At 54.1% G+C, this 20796-nt stretch overlaps 2 protein-coding genes across 3 annotated transcripts in view; one reads left to right on the top strand and one right to left on the bottom strand.

Moving 5' to 3' along the window:
• The window catches only part of GDAP2 (ganglioside induced differentiation associated protein 2), a 79812-nt gene extending 61195 nt beyond the window's left edge, over positions 1 to 18617 (bottom strand). The window contains exons 1-4 of the mRNA XM_068270995.1: positions 18535 to 18617; positions 11151 to 11374; positions 7547 to 7686; positions 1086 to 1239 (exon numbers count right to left, since the gene is read on the bottom strand). Of these exons, the coding sequence (XP_068127096.1) occupies positions 1086 to 1239; positions 7547 to 7686; positions 11151 to 11329 (473 nt within the window). The 5' untranslated portion in view covers positions 11330 to 11374; positions 18535 to 18617. The remainder of the gene's footprint in view (positions 1 to 1085; positions 1240 to 7546; positions 7687 to 11150; positions 11375 to 18534) is intronic.
• An 87-nt stretch (positions 18618 to 18704) lies between these two features.
• Positions 18705 to 20796, top strand: part of WDR3 (WD repeat domain 3) — a 51498-nt gene continuing 49406 nt past the window's right edge. For both annotated transcript variants that reach the window (XM_068266301.1, XM_068266300.1), the window contains exon 1: positions 18705 to 18763. The gene's annotated coding sequence lies outside the window, so the exon portion shown is untranslated. The remainder of the gene's footprint in view (positions 18764 to 20796) is intronic.

The following is a 20796-nucleotide window of genomic DNA, read 5'->3' as shown; positions in this document are numbered from 1 at the left end:
AGCTGGTATTAAAGGGAAATACAAATGGCAGCCTCCACAGTCCTCTCCCTGCAGTTGCCCTTTAAGCAGTGTACGCTATCTGCAGCGTGCGGCTGATAGAAGGCATGTGATGGCGGTCTGCTCTGTGAGATGTCTCGTGATGTTACACAGATGTTTGTAGGAAGATTAGGTGACCCTTTAAGCATGGTTATTGCTGTGACTTGGACACATGCTACACTGCCGTCTGTCTTTAGTAGTCCCCCTGGACGTCTCCTGTGTGAAGTGTGGAGGGTTCCCCTTATCTATAGCCGCTGACATATTGCTGGGCTTAAGATGGAAAATCTGCTCACAAGACGGTGGCATCTTCAGTGTGCGACTTCCTCTTCATCCCCTGCACAAGACAGACAGTTCCCGGGGGAACCACTGACTCATTCACCGGGGCCTGATGCCTGCATACCCCAACCAGTAATACCTGATATTTCACTACTGTGTGGCCTCTGGCAATATAGTAAAGTACTACACGTAAAGGTCGCCATAGATGGGTCAATATAGCCAGCAGGTTAAAGGTTCTTATACACTGCATGGCAAGCTTAATTACTTCCTGGCCAGATAATCAGAAGATCAGGACTTTTTTAAAAGGGCAATTGAAAAGAAAGTAATATGGAGGCTGCCTTGTTTATTTCCTTATAAGCAATGCCAGTTGCCTGACAGCCCTGATGGTCCTCTGCCTCTAATACTTTTAGCCACAGCCCCTGAACAAGCATGCAGCAGATCAGGGGCTGACTGAAGTGTGACTGGATTAGCTGCATGCTTGTTTCAGGTGTGATTCAGACACTACTGTAGCCAAATAAATCAGCAGGACAGCCAGGGAACTGGTGGTGTTTAAAAGGAAATAAATATGTCCTCCTCCATATCCCTCTCATCTCAGGTGTCATTTAACCCCACAGGACCCCTGCAGGGAAAATCTCATCCTTGTGGGAGGGGTGGAGACTGCAGGGAGCCATTCAGTGATTGGTCCATAGCTTTCATACTCAGCAGATATTGACCCGTGTGATCACAGCCTGCACACAGGTGACAGTAACGAGGATAAAGAACATGAAGATTACTTGGCAAGCTGGAGGACGTTCCGGTAACAGCTGTACAAGGAGCTCTCGGCCGCCGTGCGGTACTTGTTCTTGTATTTGGGGCCCACGGTGTGGATGATGTAACGGGCGGCCAAATTAAAGCCTTTTGTGAGCTTAGCTTCACCTGTTCTGCAACCTGCCGGGAACAACAGTGACAAGTGCAACGTGATCAGGCAGTGTGACACTGGGGACAGGAGCAGAGCGTGACCGAGCAGGCAGGAGCAGAGCGTGACCGAGCAGGCAGGAGCAGAGCGTGACCGAGCAGGCAGGAGCAGAGCGTGACCGAGCAGGCAGGAGCAGAGCGTGACCGAGCAGGCAGGAGCAGAGCGTGACCGAGCAGGCAGGGTGACACAGGGGACAGGAGCAGAGAGTGACAGAGCAGGCAGGAGCAGGGTGACACAAGGGGACAGGAGCTAGAGGGGGACAGGAGCTAGAGAGTGACAGAGCAGCAGGAGCAGGGTGACACAGGGGACAGGAGCTAGAGGGGGACAGGAGCTAGAGAGTGACAGAGCAGGCAGGAGCAGAGAGTGACAGAGCAGGCAGGAGCAGAGAGTGACAGAGCAGGCAGGAGCAGAGAGTGACAGAGCAGGCAGGAGCAGAGAGTGACAGAGCAGGCAGGAGCAGAGAGTGACAGAGCAGGCAGGAGCAGAGAGTGACAGAGCAGGCAGGAGCAGAGAGTGACAGAGCAGGCAGGAGCAGAGAGTGACAGGGCAGGCAGGAGCAGAGAGTGACAGGGCAGGCAGGAGCAGAGAGTGACAGGGCAGGCAGGAGCAGAGAGTGACAGGGCAGGCAGGAGCAGAGAGTGACAGAGCAGGCAGGAGCAGAGAGTGACAGAGCAGGCAGGAGCAGAGAGTGACAGAGCAGGCAGGAGCAGAGAGTGACAGAGCAGGCAGGAGCAGAGAGTGACAGAGCAGGCAGGAGCAGAGAGTGACAGAGCAGGCAGGGTGACACAGGGGACAGGAGCTAGAGAGTGACAGAGCAGGCAGGGTGACAGGGGACAGTAGCTAGAGAGTGACAGAGCAGGCAGGGTGACACAGGGGACAGAAGCAGAGAGTGACAGAGCAGGCAGGGTTACACAGGAGACAGGAGCAGAGAGTGACAGAGCAGGCAGGGTGACACAAGGGACAGATGCAGAGAGTGACAGAGCAGGCAGGGTAATCGGGACAGGATGAGGCAGGAAGGGCGATGGGGACGAGACAAGCAGGGCAGTGGGGACAAGACAGGACCCGTCGGGGAGAGGGGGATGAGGCAGGCAGGGTGGTGGTGGTGAAAAGACAGGATCGGTCTGCCAGTGTGGACGAGACAGGAAGGACAGTGAAGATGAGACAGGCAGGGTGGATAGAAATAGTGAGAAACCAGCAGAAGGTTAGTATTAGATGGCTAGTGAGATTAGTGATGCCAGTATTGGATGGTTAGTGATGGTAGTGATGCAAGTTATGTCAGTGATGGAGAACAGAGATTGTGAGGAAACAGGAAGCAGCCACTGATGGTGATCGGGAAAGGAAGTGGTGAAACGCAGGAGCAGCGGAGAGCCAAGAAGCCCAAAGCCGAAGCGTTCACATAACTGTACCCCCCCCCCCCCCCCCCCCCCCCCCCGGCAGGACAGGCTGGAGGGTAAATCATTCCTGTGACTTCTCACAACTTCACACACAGAGTAATCCTGCTAAGAGATGCACAGGCAGGACACAGGATACTCTACACTCCCTGCAGCCTCACAGGCAGGACAGAGGATACTCTACACCACCTGCAGCGTTACAGGCAGGACACAGGATACTCTACACCCCCTGCAGCCTCACAGGCAGGACACTCCCTGCAGCCTTACAAGCAGGACATGCTACACCCCCTGCAGCCTTACAGGCAGGACAGAGGATACTCTACACCACCTGCAGCCTCACAGGTAGGACAGAGGATACTCTACACCCCCTGCAGCCTTACAGGCAGGACACTCCCTGCAGCCTCACAGGCAGGACACAGGTTACACTACACCCCTTGCAGCCTCACAGGCAGGACAGAGGATACTCTACACCCCCTGCAGCCTTACAGGCAAGACACTCCCTGCAGCCTCACAGGCAGGACAGAGGATACTCTACACCACCTGCAGCGTTACAGGCAGGACACAGGATACTCTACACCCCCTGCAGCCTCACAGGCAGGACACTCCCTGCAGCCTTACAAGCAGGACATGCTACACCCCCTGCAGCCTTACAGGCAGGACAGAGGATACTCTACACCCCCTTGCAGCCTCACAGGCAGGACACTCCCTGCAGCCTCACAGGCAGGACACTCCCTGCAGCCTCACAGGCAGGACACTCCCTGCAGCCTCACAGGCAGGACACTCCCTGCAGCCTCACAGGCAGGACACTCCCTGCAGCCTCACAGGCAGGACACTCCCTGCAGCCTCACAGGCAGGACACTCCCTGCAGCCTCACAGGCAGGACACTAGATGCAGCCTCACAGGCAGGACACTAGATGCAGCCTCACAGGCAGGACACTCCCTGCAGCCTCACAGGCAGGACACTCCCTGCAGCCTCACAGGCAGGACACTCCCTGCAGCCTCACAGGCAGGACACTCCCTGCAGCCTCACAGGCAGGACACTCCCTGCAGCCTCACAGGCAGGACACTCCCTGCAGCCTCACAGGCAGGACACTCCCTGCAGCCTCACAGGCAGGACACTCCCCTGCAGCCTCACAGGCAGGACACTCCCTGCAGCCTCACAGGCAGGACACTCCCTGCAGCCTCACAGGCAGGACACTCCCTGCAGCCTCACAGGCAGGACACTCCCTGCAGCCTCACAGGCAGGACACTCCCTGCAGCCTCACAGGCAGGACACTCCCTGCAGCCTCACAGGCAGGACACAGGTTACACTACACCCCTTGCAGCCTCACAGGCAGGACAGAGGATACTCTACACCCCCCTGCAGCGTTACAGGCAGAACACAGGATACTCTACACCCCCTGCAGCCTTACAGGCAGGACAGAGGATACTCTACACCCCCTGCAGCCTTACAGGCAGAACACAGGATACTCTACACCCCCTGCAGCCTTACAGGCAGGACAGAGGATACTCTACACCCCCTGCAGCCTTACAGGCAGGACAGAGGATACTCTACACCCCCTGCAGCCTTACAGGCAGGACACATGGTACTCTACACCCCCTGCAGCCTTACAGGCAGGACAGAGGATAGTCTACACCCCCTGCAGCCTTACAGGCAGGACAGAGGATACTCTACACCCCCTGCAGCCTTACAGGCAGGACAGAGGATAGTCTACACCCCCTGCAGCCTTACAGGCAGGACAGAGGATAGTCTACATCCCCCTGCAGCCTTACAAGCAGGACATGCTACACCCCCTGCAGCCTTACAGGCAGGACACTCCCTGCAGCCTCACAGGCAGGACACAGGTTACACTACACCCCCTGCAGCCTCACAGGCAGGACACAGGCAGGACACAGGATACCCTGCACCCCCTGCAGCCTCACAGGCAGGACACTACACTCCTTGCAGCCTTACAGGCAGGACACAGGGTACTCTACACCCCCTGCAGCGTTACAGGCAGGACACAGGGTACTCTACACCCCCTGCAGCCTCACAGGCAGGACACAGGATACTCTACAACCCCCTGCAGCCTCACAGGCAGGACAGTGGATACTCTACACCCCCTGCAGCCTTACAGGCAGGACATGCTACACCCCCTGCAGCCTCACAGGTAGGCCACTACACTCCCTGAAGCCTTACAAGCAGGACATGCTACACCCCCTGCAGCCTTACAGGCAGGACACAGGTTACACTACACCCCCTGCAGCCTCACGGCAGGACAAAGGATACCCTGCACCCCCTGCAGCCTCACAGGCAGGACACTACACTCCTTGCAGCCTTACAGGCAGGACACAGGGTACTCTACACCCCCTGCAGCGTTACAGGCAGGACACAGGGTACTCTCTACACCCCCTGCAGCCTCACAGGCAGGACAGAGGATACTCTGCACCCCCTGCAGCCTTACAGGCAGGACACAGGCACTCTATACCCCCCGAGGCCGATACAGGCAGGGCACTCTATACCCCCCGAGGCCGATACAGGCAGGGCACTCTATACCCCCCGAGGCCGATACAGGCAGGGCACTCTATACCCCCCCGAGGCCGATACAGGCAGGGCACTCTATACCCCCCGAGGCCGATACAGGCAGGGCACTCTATACCCCCCGAGGCCGATACAGGCAGGGCACTCTATACCCCCCCGAGGCCGATACAGGCAGGGCACTCTATACCCCCCGAGGCCGATACAGGCAGGGCACTCTATACCCCCCGAGGCCGATACAGGCAGGGCACTCTATACCCCCCGAGGCCGATACAGGCAGGGCACTCTATACCCCCCGAGGCCGATACAGGCAGGGCACTCTATACCCCCCGAGGCCGATACAGGCAGGGCACTCTATACCCCCCGAGGCCGATACAGGCAGGGCACTCTATACCCCCCGAGGCCGATACAGGCAGGGCACTCTATACCCCCCGAGGCCGATACAGGCAGGGCACTCTATACCCCCGAGGCCGATACAGGCAGGGCACTCTATACCCCCCGAGGCCGATACAGGCAGGGCACTCTATACCCCCCGAGGCCGATACAGGCAGGGCAGGGCACTCTATACCCCCCGAGGCCGATACAGGCAGGGCACTCTATACCCCCCGAGGCCGATACAGGCAGGGCACTCTATACCCCCCCCCCGAGGCCGATACAGGCAGGGCACTCTATACCCCCCCCCCGAGGCCGATACAGGCAGGGCACTCTATACCCCCCCCCCGAGGCCGATACAGGCAGGGCACTCTATACCCCCCCCCGAGGCCGATACAGGCAGGGCACTCTATACCCCCCCCCCGAGGCCGATACAGGCAGGGCACTCTATACCCCCCCCCCGAGGCCGATACAGGCAGGGCACTCTATACCCCCCCCGAGGCCGATACAGGCAGGGCACTCTATACCCCCCCCCGAGGCCGATACAGGCAGGGCACTCTATACCCCCCCGAGGCCGATACAGGCAGGGCACTCTATACCCCCCCCGAGGCCGATACAGGCAGGGCACTCTATACCCCCCCCGAGGCCGATACAGGCAGGGCACTCTATACCCCCCCCGAGGCCGATACAGGCAGGGCACTCTATACCCCCCCGAGGCCGATACAGGCAGGGCACTCTATACCCCCCCGAGGCCGATACAGGCAGGGCACTCTATACCCCCCCGAGGCCGATACAGGCAGGGCACTCTATACCCCCCCGAGGCCGATACAGGCAGGGCACTCTATACCCCCCGAGGCCGATACAGGCAGGGCACTCTATACCCCCCGAGGCCGATACAGGCAGGGCACTCTATACCCCCCGAGGCCGATACAGGCAGGGCACTCTATACCCACCGAGGCCGATACAGGCAGGGCACTCTATACCCCCCCCGAGGCCGATACAGGCAGGGCACTCTATACCCCGAGGCCGATACAGGCAGGGCACTCTATACCCCCCCGAGGCCGATACAGGCAGGGCACTCTATACCCCGAGGCCGATACAGGCAGGGCACTCTATACCCCGAGGCCGATACAGGCAGGGCACTCTATACCCCCTGAGGCCGATACAGGCAGGGCACTCTATACCCCCTGAGGCCGATACAGGCAGGGCACTCTATACCCCCTGAGGCCGATACAGGCAGGGCACTCTATACCCCCTGAGGCCGATACAGGCAGGGCACTCTATACCCCCTGAGGCCGATACAGGCAGGGCACTCTATACCCCCTGAGGCCGATACAGGCAGGGCACTCTATACCCCCTGAGGCCGATACAGGCAGGGCACTCTATACCCCCTGAGGCCGATACAGGCAGGACACAGGCACTCTATACCCCCTGAGGCCGATACAGGCAGGACACAGGCACTCTATACCCCCTGAGGCTGATACAGGCAGGGCACTCTATACCCCCTGAGGCCGATACAGGCAGAGCACTCTATACCCCCTGAGGCCGATACAGGCAGGACACAGGCACTCTATACCCCCTGAGGCTGATACAGGCAGGGCACTCTATAACCCCTGGGGCAGTTACAGGCAGGGCACTCTATAACCCCTGGGGCAGTTACAAGCAGGGCACTTTATACACACACGCACACATGTACACCACCGGGGAGTTGAGGGAAGTAATTTGGGGTCTGGTGTTCGCATTACCCGAAAGCAGGCCGCGGATTATAACAGCGCCCATTTCAGGTGCTGCGCAGCCGGTAATTCGTGCTGAAAACCACCTGCTTTGGCTCTATCCCCCTCTCCCCCTCCCCCCCCGCTGGGCAGAGGAACACAAAGCATCCCTCCCAGGACTGACATGCACCAGAGAGAGAGCAGCCAGGACAGCATCCTCTATAGCTTACACTACTTGTATGGAATAGCATAGGTTGCGCACACACACAGCCAGCAGAGGGCGCACCTTTCAGCTTCTGCATCTCGTCCTGCAGCTCCGGCCCGGCGTAGCGGTAGATGCTGTCAGATATGGGGTTCTTGTCGGTGAGCGTCTCATTGCTGGTGTTTACCACAGCCGTGCAGTTCAGCAACGCCACGTCACCCCTCCTGGGAGGAAAAAAAAGAGGACACCAGTGACACCGGATATAAGCATGATGCATTCTAACAGACCAAGATGCATGTTTAGTTGAGGGAATGTTTGTAAACATGTTACCAGAGTCATGATCTGATATAATCCGCTCAGAAAGCCCATACCTCCCACCTGCTGGTCACGTGATGCCTGCAGTCTCTCCTCTCCTTCCTTGCTGGTCACATGATGCCTGCAGTGTTTCCCCTTCCCTCCTGCTGGTCACGTGATGCCTGCCGTCCCTCCCCTTCCCTCCTGCTGGTCATGTGATTCCTGAAGTCTCTCCTCTTCCCTCCTGCTGGCCATCTAATGCCTGCAGTTTCTCCCCCATTCCCTCCTGCTGGCCACATGATGCCTGCAGTTTCTCCCCTTCCCTCCTGCTGGTCACGTGATGCCTGCCGTCCCTCCCCTTCCCTCCTGCTGGTCATGTGATTCCTGAAGTCTCTCCTCTTCCCTCCTGCTGGCCATCTAATGCCTGCAGTTTCTCCCCCATTCCCTCCTGCTGGCCACATGATGCCTGCAGTTACTCCCCTTCCCTCCTGCTGGTCATATGACGCCTCCAGTCTGTCCCCCCTTCCCTCCTGCTGGTCACGTGATGCCTGCAATCTCTCCCCTTCCCTCCTGCTGGTCACGTGACGCCTGCCGTCCCTCCTGCTGGTCATGTGATGCCTGAAGTCTCTCCTCTTCCCTCCTGCTGGCCATCTGATGCCTGCAGTTTTTCCCCCCTTCCCTCCTGCTGGTCACGTGATGCCTGCAGTCTCTCCCCTTCCTTCCTGCTGGTCACATGATGCCTGCAGACTCTCCCCTTCCCTCCTGCTGGTCACATGATGCCTGCAGTCTCTCCCCTTCCCTCCTGCTGGTCACGTGATGCCTGCTGTCCCTCCCCTTCCCTCCTGCTGGTCACGTGATGCCTGCAGTCTCTCCCCTTCCCTCCTGCTGGTCACGTGATGCCTGCAGTCTCTCCCTTTTCCTCCCTGCTGGTCACCTGATGCCTGCAGTCTCTCACCTTCCCTCCTGCTGGTCACCCGATGCCTGCAGACTCTCCCCTTCCCTCCTGCTGGTCACGTGATGCCTGCAGTCTCCCCCTTCTCTCCTGCTGGTCACCTGATGCCTGCAGTCTTTCCCCTTCCCTCCTGCTGGTCACCCGATGCCTGCAGACTCTCCCCTTCCCTCCTGCTGGTCACGTGATGCCTGCAGTCTCCCCCTTCTCTCCTGCTGGTCACCTGATGCCTGCAGTCTTTCCCCTTCCCTCCTGCTGGCCACCCGATGCCTGCAGTCTCCCCCCTTCCCTCCTGCTGGTCACGTGATGCCTGCAGTCTCCTCCCTTCCCTCCTGCTGGTCACGTGATGCCTGCAGTCTCCCCCCCTTCCCTCCTGCTGGTCACGTGATGCCTGCAGTGTCTCCCCTTCCCTCCTGCTGGTCACGTGATGCCTGCAGTGTCTCCCCTTCCCTCCTGCTGGTCACGTGATGCCTGCAGTCTATCCCTTTCCCTCCCTGCTGGTCACCTGATGCCTGCAGTCTCTCACCTTCCCTCCTGCTGGTCACCCGATGCCTGCAGACTCTCCCCTTCCCTCCTGCTGGTCACGTGATGCCTGCAATCTCTCCCCTTCCCTCCTGCTGATCACGTGATGCCTGCAATCTCTCCCCTTCCCTCCTGCTGGTCACGTGATGCTTGCAGTCTCTCCCCTTCCCTCCTGCTGGTCACGTGATGCCTGCAGACTCTCCTCTTCCCTCCTGCTGGTCACGTGATGCCTGCTGTCCCTCCCCTTCCCTCCTGCTGGCCATCTGATGCCTGCAGTTTCTCCCCCCTTCCCTCCTGCTGGTCACATGATGACTGCAGTCTCTCCCCTTCCCTCCTGCTGGTCACATGATGACTGCAGTCTCTCCCCTTCCCTCCTGCTGGTCACATGATGACTGCAGTCTCTCCCCTTCCCTCCTGCTGGTCATGTGACGCCTCCAGTCTGTCCCCCCTTCCCTGCTGCTGGTCACGTGATTCCTGCCGTCCCTCCCCTTCCCTCCTGCTTGTCATGTGGTGCTTGCAGTCTCTCCCCTTCCCTCCTGCTGGTCATGTGATGCCTGCAGTCTCTCCCCTTTCCTCCTGCTGGTCACATGATGCCTGCAGACTCTCCCCTTCCCTCCTGCTGGTCACATGACGCCTGCAGACTCTCCCGTTCCCTCCTGCTGGTCACGTGATGCCTGCCGTCCCTCCCCTTCCCTCCTGCTGTTCAAGTGATGCATGCAGTCTCCCCTTTTCCCTCCTGCTGGTCACATGATGCCTACAGTCTCTCCCCTTCCTTACTGCTGGTCACATGATGCCTGCAGTCTCTCCCCTTCTCTCCTGCTGGTCATGTGACACCTCCAGTCTGTCCCCCCTTCCCTCCTGCTGGTCACGTGACGCCTGCAGTCTCTCACCTTCCCTCCTGCTGGTCACCCGATGCCTGCAGACTCTCCCTTTCCCTCCTGCTGGTCACATGATGCCTGCAGTCTCTCCCCTTCCCTCCTGCTGGTCACGTGATGCCTGCAGTCTCTCCCCTTCCCTCCTGCTGGTCACGTGATGCCTGCAGTCTCTCCCCTTCCCTCCTGGTCACGTGATGCCTGCAGTCTCCCCCCTTCTCTCCTGCTGGTCACATGATGCCTGCAGACTCTCCCCTTCTCTCCTGCTGGTCATGTGACACCTCCAGTCTGTCCCCCCTTCCCTCCTGCTGGTCACCCGATGCCTGCAGTCTCTCACCTTCCCTCCTGCTGGTCACCCGATGCCTGCAGTCTCTCCCCTTCCCTCCTGCTGGTCACCCGTTGCCTGCAGTCTCTCCCCTTCCCTCCTGCTGGCCACATGATGCCTGCAGACTCTCCCTTTCCCTCCTGCCGGTCACGTGATGCCTGCAGTCTCCCCCCTTCCATCCTGCTGGTCACATGATGCCTGCAGTCTCCCTCCTCTCCTGCTGGTCACGTGATGACTGCAGACTCTCCCTTTCCCTCCTGCTGGTCACCCGATGCCTGCAGACTCTCCCCTTCCCTCCTGCTGGTCACCCGATGCCTGCAGACTCTCCCCTTCCCTCCTGCTGGTCACGTGATGCCTGCAGACTCTCCCCTTCCCTCCTGCTGGTCACATGATGCCTGCAGTCTCCCCTCTTCCCTTTTGCTGGTCACGTGATGCCTGCAGTCTCCCCCCTTCCATACTGCTGGTCAAGTGATGCCTGCAGTCTTTCCCATTCTCTCTTCCGCGCTTACCATTAAGGGTACCCTCTCAGTGGTCCCTTCCACCCCTCAATACTGTGTGCGGGTATGGCAATCTGTTTCCAAGCTTCTGCCCCGCTTATTGCGACCAACTCAAGGTGGGGGGAGGGGGGGGTAACAGATCAGGTCAGGAGTGTCATCACGGAGGAGGAGACAGCTGGAGAGGCACTTTGTGGCAGTGCAGTAAGATGGGAGACTGAGCAATACTCACCATAATATCACCTTGCTGTTGAGGTCTGCTCTGTAGGGGAATGGTGATTGGGTACAGGTATCTGCAGTGTCCTCGCGGCATACCGAGGAATCAGGAACGTCCACTCCATCTGGCTCACTTCCCCAGCACAGTAAGGTGTCCACATCTAGGAAACACGAGCGGGCACCCAGAGGATCCATGGAGTGACCGGGGCCGGCATCTGCATGGAGCCACTCCTGCTATACCTGCAAGACAAAACATGTATGGGGAGATCAATGGAACCAATCCTGCTATACCTGCAAGACCAACATATCATGTATGGGGAGATCCATGGAACCACTCCTGCTATACCTGCAAGACCAACATATCATGTATGGGGAGATCCATGGAACCAATCCTGCTATACCTGCAAGACCAACATATTATGTATGGGGAGATCCACGGAACCACTCCTGCTATACCTGCAAGACCAACATATCATGTGTGGGGGGGATCCATGGAACCACTTCCTGCTATACCTGCAAGACCAGCATATCATGTATGGGAGGTCCATGGAACCACTCCTGCTATACCTGCAAGACCAACATATCATGTATGGGGAGATCCATGGAACCACTCCTGCTATACCTGCAAGACCAACATATCATGTATGGGGAGATCCATGGAACCAATCCTGCTATACCTGCAAGACCAACATATTATGTATGGGGAGATCCACGGAACCACTCCTGCTATACCTGCAAGACCAACATATCATGTATGGGGGGATCCATGGAACCACTCCTGCTATACCAACATATCATGTATGGGGAGATCCACGGAACCAATCCTGCTATACCTGCAAGACCAACATATCATGTATGGGCAGACCCACGGAACCACTCCTGCTATACCTGCAAGAACAACATATCATGTATGGGGGGGATCCATGGAACCACTCCTGCTATACCTGCAAGACCAACATATCATGTATGGGGAGATCCATGGAATCAATCCTGCTATACCTGCAAGACCAACATATCATGTATGGGGAGATCCATGGAATCAATCCTGCTATACCTGCAAGACCAACATATCATGTATGGGGAGATCCATGGAATCAATCCTGCTATACCTGCAAGACCAACATATGTATGGGGAGATCCATGGAATCAATCCTGCTATACCTGCAAGACCAACATATCATGTATGGGGAGATCCATGGAACCAATCCTGCTATAACTGCAAGACCAACATTTCATGTATGGGGAGATCCATGGAACCACTCCTGCTATACCTGCAAGACCAACATATCATGCATGGGGGTATCCATGGAACCAATCCTGCTATACCAACATATCATGTATGAGGAGATCCATGGAACCAATCCTGCTATACCTGCAAGACCAACATATCATGTGTGGGGGGGATCCATGAAACCACTTCCTGCTATACCTGCAAGACCAACATATCATGTATGGGGAGATCCATGGAATCAATCCTGCTATACCTGGAAGACCAACATATCATGTATGGGGAGATCCATGGAACCAATCCTGCTATACCTGCAAGACCAACATATTATGTATGGGGAGATCCACGGAACCACTCCTGCTATACCTGCAAGACCAACATATCATGTATGGGGGGATCCATGGAACCACTCCTGCTATACCAACATATCATGTATGGGGAGATCCACGGAACCAATCCTGCTATACCTGCAAGACCAACATATCATGTATGGGGGAGACCCACAGAACCACTCCTGCCATACCTGCAAGAACAACATATCATGTATGGGGGGATCCATGGAACCACTCCTGCTATACCTGCAAGACCAACATATGTATGGGGAGATCCATGGAGCCACTCCTGCTATACCTGCAAGACCAAAATATCATGTATGGGGTATCCATGGAACCACTCCTGCTATACCTGCAAGACCAACATATCATGTATGGGGAGATCCATGGAATCAATCCTGCTATACCTGCAAGACCAACATATCATGTATGGGGAGATCCATGGAATCAATCATGCTATACCTGCAAGACCAACATATCATGTATGGGGAGATCCATGGAATCAATCCTGCTATACCTGCAAGACCAACATTTCATGTATGGGGAGATCTATGGAACCACTCCTGCTATACCTGCAAGACCAACATATCATGCATGGGGGTATCCATGGAACCAATCCTGCTATACCAACATATCATGTATGGGGAGATCCATGGAACCAATCCTGCTATACCTGCAAGACCAACATCATGTATGGGGGAGATCCATGGAACCAATCCTGCTATACCTGCAAGACCAACATATCATGTATGGGGGAGATCCATGGAACCAATCCTGCTATACCTGCAAGACCAACATATCATGTATGGGGGAGATCCATGGAACCAATCCTGCTATACCTGCAAGACCAACATATCATGTACAGGGAGATCCATGGAACCAATCCTGCTATACCTCCAAGACCAACATATCATATATGGGGGAGATCCATGGAACCAATCCTGCTATACCTGCAAGACCAACATATCATGTATGGGGAGATCCATGGAACCAATCCTGCTATACCTGCAAGACCAACATATCATGTATGGGGGAGATCCATGGAACCAATCCTGCTATACCTGCAAGACCAACATATCATGTATGGGGGAGATCCATGGAACCAATCCTGCTATACCTGCAAGACCAACATATCATGTACAGGGAGATCCATGGAACCAATCCTGCTATACCTCCAAGACCAACATATCATATATGGGGGAGATCCATGGAACCAATCCTGCTATACCTGCAAGACCAACATATCATGTATGGGGAGATCCATGGAACCAATCCTGCTATACCTGCAAGACCAACATATGTATGGGGGAGATCCATGGAACCAATCCTGCTATACCTGCAAGACCAACATATCATGTATGGGGAGATCCATGGAACCAATCCTGCTATACCTGCAAGACCAACGTCTCATGTATAGGGAAATCCATGGAACCACTCCTGCTATACCTGCAAGGAGACCAACATATCATGTATGGGGGATCCATGCCTCTCCTGCTATACCTGCAAGACCAACATATCATGTATGGGGAGTTCCATGGAACCACTCCTGCTATACCTGCAAGACCAACAAATCATGTATGGGGAGATCCATGGAACCAATCCTGCTATACCTGCAAGACCAACATATCATGTATGGGGGATCCATGGAACCACTCCTGCTATACCTGCAAGACCAACAAATCATGTATGGGGAGATCCATGGAACCAATCCTGCTATACCTGCAAGACCAACATATCATGTATGGGGAGATCCATGGAACCTCTCCTGCTATACCTGCAAGGAGACCAACATATCATGTATGGGGGATCCATGCCTATCCTGCTATACCTGCAAGAACAACGTCTCATGTATGGGGAGATCCATAGAACCAATCCTGCTATACCTGCAAGACCAACATCTCATGTAAGGGGAGATCCATGGAACCACTCCTGATATACCTGCAAGACCAACATATCATGTATAGGGGGATCCATAGAACCAATCCTGCTATACCTGCAAGACCAACATATCATGTATGGGGAGATCCATGGAACCAATCCTGCTATACCTGCAAGACCAACATATCATGTATGGGGGGATCCATGGAACCACTCCTGCTATACCTGCAAGACCAACATATAATGTATGGGGAAATCCATGGAACCACTCCTGCTATACCTGCAAGACCAACATATCATGTATGGGGAGATCCATGGAACCTCTCCTGCTATACCTGCAAGACCAACATATCATGTATGGGGAGATCCATGGAACCAATCCTGCTATACCTGCAAGGAGACCAACATATCATGTATGGGGGATCCATGCCTCTCCTGCTATACCTGCAAGACCAACGTCTCATGTATGGGGAGATCCATAGAACCAATCCTGCTATACCTGCAAGACCAACATCTCATGTATGGGGAGATCCATGGAACCAATCCTGCTATAACTGCAAGACCAACATCTCATGTATGGGGAGATCCATGGAACCACTCCTGATATACCTGCAAGACCAACATATCATGTATAGGGGGATCCATCCATAGAACCAATCCTGCTATACCTGCAAGACCAACATATCATGTATGGGAAGATCCATGGAACCAATCCTGCTATACCTGCAAGACCAACATATCATGTATGGGGGGATCCATGGAACCACTCCTGCTATACCTGCAAGACCAACAAATTATGTATGGGGAGATCCATGGAACCTCTCCTGCTATACCTGCAAGACCAACATCTCATGTATGGGGGGGATGCAATGTTTCCTGAACAGCCCCAGCACAGCATTCCTGAGACTCCAGGGACCCCGGAGAGACTCTGAAGCACTACAGGTTAAAAAGTTACCAAAACCATCACCTGGAGGTGTTTTACAGTTTATGAACTTGGAACATTTGCAGGATAAACTAGCGCATTACAAAACCAGAAAAACTTGCCTGAAAATGCCTTAAAGGGAACCGGAGGTGAGAGGAATATGGAGGCTAAAATGTATTTCCTTTTAATCAATACCAGTTGCCTGGCTGTCCTGCTGATCCTCTGCCTCCAATACAGTTAGCCAAAGCCCCTGAACAAGTATGCAGCAGATCAGGTGCTCTGACTCAGGTTTTGCTGGATTAGCCATATGCTGGTTTCAGGGTCTTGACTCGGACACTACATATGCCAGAAGATCAACAAGACTGCCAGGTAACTAGCATGGTTTACAAGGAAATAAATAGGGCAGCCTCCATATCCCTCTCATTTAGGGTTCCCTTTAACGTGTACCAGAGACCGACAATGTAAAAAAAAAACAGATACTTGCTTAAAGTGGATCTGAACTAAGAACTTCCTCTCTGCTATAAAAAGATAAGCAACAGTACAATAAACTTAAAAAGAAAAACATTTGTTGTTTAGAGCTGATACAAATCCTGCAATAAATCTGAAGTGTGTCTACTTCCTGCTTTCATTGAAGCAGACATAGGGTTAACATTCCATGTTTACAAATCAGCTGCTCTGCCTGACAGATGATATTCCTGAGCTGACAGCCGAGAGCTCAAATTACACCGGTGATTAGTCACAGATGAGGGGGATTAAACAGGTTAAACTCTCTAAATACATACAGGGTGCGTTTATCTATGTTTTCCTTCTGCCCTGTGCAAGAGTTCAGGTCCGGTAAGCGTTGACACAATTTTTTAAAGAGTTATAAATATTAAGCACTAAAATTGTACTAAATGAGAGGCGCTGTAAGGGGTTCCTCGAGATCAAAAAGTTATTTGCAGGGGTTTCTCTAAGGAACAAAGGTTGAGAACGGCTGCTGTAGACAGCATACACATAACATCACTATTGCTGCTTGTTTTGTGATTGACGAGAAGTAGACTTTTCATTGGAAAAGAAAACCAGGGTGCTATATTTTGGGTAAAGGAAATTTCTTTGTTTGCCACACCTCCCCCCACCTGCAGATCCTTCTCTTTACCCAGCATGGTTGGGACATCTAAAACAGAGCTCACATGACAATGTGGTCACAATTAGGAAATGGTGTTGGGGACTTTTGGGACTGTGTGACAATTACAAAACTGTCTGTACTGCTTAGTCAGGGCAGGAAGGTGTCACGTTTCACACACAATAGCCTCTGGGGCCACTAAACACACATTACAGCCTGTTCTGTGGCAGCCTTCATTATTAACCCCCGAGGGACAGAAGCAAAGGCTCGCTGCATAACAAAATATAAGCTGGCGTTACTTAGTTTTACAGCAGAAGACAGGCGAAGTTGGTTGCATTTGTGAAAATTTTAATGTAAAATATAAACTCACTACAACGCTCACTGTTATATACGCGATTCACAAGTCATAGATACTTCAGTTCAGAAGGAGCAGATATTAAAGTGGATCTGAACTTCTGCACAAAACAGAAGGTAAACAGAGAAATGCACCCTGTATGTATTTAGAGAGTTTAGCCCGTCTTATTCCCCCTCATCTGTGTCTAATCACAGGTTGTAATCAGATCTCTCAGTCGTGTCAGCTGGCTGCCTCAGCAAAGCAGCTGATTTTTTAAACACAGGATGTTAATCCTATGTCTGCTCCCATGAAAGCAGGAAGTAGGTACACTGCAGATTTATTGCAGGACTTGTATCAGCTGTAACAAAGAAATTTGTTTCTTTAAAGCTTATAATGCTGTTGCTTATCTGTTAGAACAGAGAGGAAGTTCTGAGTTGGGGCCACATTAAGCAAGGGGTGGACAGAGGACTATGGACTCCAGGAGAAAGCAGCTCCACTAATAAGAGACAACCTCACAAATATGGCTCCAGTTATGACTCATGAGAGCAAACCTGGTATGAGCACTATACCCCCTCCTGTCCTGCACTATGCAAGGGGTATTATATGGGGGGCAGGGAACCAGCACAGGGGGGGCTGGATAGCACAGTGGCTGCGTGACTGTGAGGACCATATAACAGGAAGAGACGTGTATAGGGGGTCAGCTGGGGTGACAGGAAGTAACGTCCGTCCTCCAACAGGGAAAAGCAATGGTATTTGGGGGTGTCCTAATGTCACAATATAACCTGGGTGTCAACAGGTTGCGTGGTACACATGTGAGTACTTTTGGGGAACACACAAGTTAGGTGAGGAATGTGTGTCCATGTGGGGGGGGGGGGGGGGGCGGACGACATATTTTTATAAAAATTATATATCGCATCATCCAAATAGTGGGAGGATGGATGGATGGATAGATGATGATAGTTCAAGACTCTGTACAATCAGGACAGACAGCAATACAGTGATGTGTGGCCGAAGAAGAAACAAACACTCAGGGAGGTAGTAGATAGGGGGAACATATTGGGGTGCACACAGAAGGGGTATATGGGGGGACACATTAGAGCAGCACACACTGGCAAGGGGTATAAGGGGGCCACATATTAGGGGTGCATACAGGGGAGGTGGATGGGCAGGACACATATTAGGGGTGCAGACAGGAGAGGTAGTAGATAAGGGGGGGGGGCATATAGGGGGTGGGGAGCACACTGAGGATGCAGTAAGATAAGGGAGACACATTAGGGGTGCACACAGGTGAAGCAGCAGATAAGGGGTGCACACAGGGGAGGTGGATAGGGGACACATTAGGGGGCACACACTGTCAGGCACCAGGTAAGGGGGGGGACATATAGGGGGGGGACATATAGGGGGGGGACACACACTGATGATGCAGTAATAAGGGGGACACATATTACAGGGTGCACGCAGGGGACACAGTGCAGGCAGCAGATGGGGGGACACATATTGGTGTGCACACAGGGAAGGTAGATGGGGGGACACATATTAGAGGTGCAGATAGGGGGACGGGAGTCGCACACACCGGGGGAGACACAGCCGGGCTTCCCCCTCACCTCCAGCCGCCGCTCCATGCCGCCTCCGCCGCTCTCCTCAATCAGCTGACTGCTGACCGGAAGCTGTGTGCTCACAGGGGTGGGGCCTCCGCAGCCAGTGGGCGGGGTCTGTTCGTCACTACAGGCGGTGCTTCTGTCCTAAACAGTGACACTGCGCATGCGCAGCTTCTCACCCACGCATGCGCGCCGCACACGTGTCTGGCCGGAGCTGCGGAGAGCCTCAGCCGAGGTAACTAACCGGGGACAGCTTCCACCCCCACGCCCCTCTGCCGGTATCTGCCCTCCATTACTGTACTCACCTGAACCCCCAACTCCTGTACGATCTGCCCTCCACACTGATATCTGCCCCCATTCCACTACCGACCTACCACCCCAACACTGACCTGTGCCTCCAATCTACCCCTTGCTTATATCTGCCCCCCCCCCCCCCTGACCAGCTGTACCCCCAGCTATCTGCCCCCAGCCCCCCTGATCTGCCCTCTACACTGATATCTGCCCCCAGCCCTCTGATCTGCCTCCAGTCCCCCCTGATCTGCCCTCTACACTGATATCTGCCCCCAGCCCTCTGATCTGCCCCCAGTCCCCCCTGATCTGCCCAGGGTTAGGGTTAGGGACTGCCCTCTACACTGATATCTGCCCCCAGTCCCCCCTGATCTGCCCTCTACACTGATATCTGCCCCCAGCCCTCTGATCTGCCCTCTACACTGATATCTACACTGCTGTGCCACTTTGTGCCGCAGTATCCACTGCCAGTATCTGCTGTGCCACTATATGCTGCAGTATCCACTGCCAGTATCTGTTGTGCCACTTTGTACTGCAGTATCCGCTGCCAGTATCTGCTGTGCCGCTATATGCTGCAGTATCCACTGCCAGTATCTGCTGTGCCACTTTGTACTGCAGTATCCACTGCCAGTATCTGCTGTGCCACTTTGTACTGCTGTATCCACTGCCAGTATCTGCTGTGCCACTTTGTACTGCAGTATCCGCTGCCAGTATCTGCTGTGCCACTTTGTACTGCAGTATCCACTGCCAGTATCTGCTGTGCCACTTTGTGCTGCAGTATCCGCTGCCAGTATCTGCTGTGCCACTTTGTACTGCAGTATCCGCTGCCAGTATCTGCTGTGCCACTTTGTGCTGCAGTATCCGCTGTGCCACTTTGTGCTGCAGTATCCACTGCCAGTATCTGCTGTGCCACTTTCTACTGCAGTAGCCGCTGCCAGTATCTGTTGTGCCACTTTGTACTGCAGTATCCACTGCCAGTATCTGCTGTGCCACTTTGTACTGCAGTATCCACTGCCAGTATCTGCTGTGCCACTTTGTGCTGCAGTATCCACTGCCAGTATCTGCTGTGCCACTTTGTACTGCAGTAGCCGCTGCCAGTATCTGTTGTGCCACTTTGTACTGCAGTATCCACTGCCAGTATCTGCTGTGCCACTTTGTGCTGCAGTATCCGCTACCGTTTTCATCAGCCCTAGTCTACTTTATGGGATTTAGCAGGAAACCTCATAGGGACCAGTCCTTCAATCACAGCACCCTCTACAGCAGGGGTAGGGAATCTATGGCTCGGGAGCCAGATGTGGCTCCTTTAATGGCTACATCTGGCTCACATACAAATCAGTAGGGGATGATTCACTAAGCTACACTGATCAAGCAGCGCAGCTTAGTGTGGCAGCGCAAGTAACATTTTCAAAAGTAGTGCACGCTACTGCTGTAAGATGCATCACTAACTTCTTCCTGCTCCCTCCAAACAGCCACTCCATTTGTCCCACCCTGGACCCTGTCAGGTCCAGTGACTTTGTAGGATGACATCCCCACATTTTGATTGGCCCAATAGCCTGTCTGTCACTTGACAAGCAGCCAAAATTCAGGGATTTTGTCCTACAAAGTGAATCAACCCCCAAGTCAGCTAGCTAATTGTACAAGCTGTTAGTCGGTATTTCTCCTGTCTGGCTCTCAGGGAAACTGCTGATGTTGATGAAATCCAAGAGAAGCTGAAGATGTGTCTGACACTTCTACTGCCCGGGGGATCAACTGTGTACACATCACCATGGCAACAGGGACGTGAGCCCTCTGCTGCGCACTCTACCAGTTTGAAACGTATCGTGTGGCTCTCATGGAATTATATTTTAAAATGTGTGGTGCTTATGGCTCTCTCAGACAGAAAAGGTTCCTGGCCTCTGCTCTACAGTATGAAGCGTTGTGATTGGCTAAATAGTGTGGGCATACATTGGAAACCTAGCAGCTGGAGAGGGTATCGTCCAC

Source organism: Hyperolius riggenbachi, chromosome 2, assembly GCF_040937935.1.
Source record: "Hyperolius riggenbachi isolate aHypRig1 chromosome 2, aHypRig1.pri, whole genome shotgun sequence".
In the NCBI taxonomy this organism is placed as follows: domain Eukaryota; kingdom Metazoa; phylum Chordata; class Amphibia; order Anura; family Hyperoliidae; genus Hyperolius; species Hyperolius riggenbachi.
Note: the sequence above shows the minus strand (reverse complement) of the source record. Positions and strands in the feature narration are given on the sequence as shown.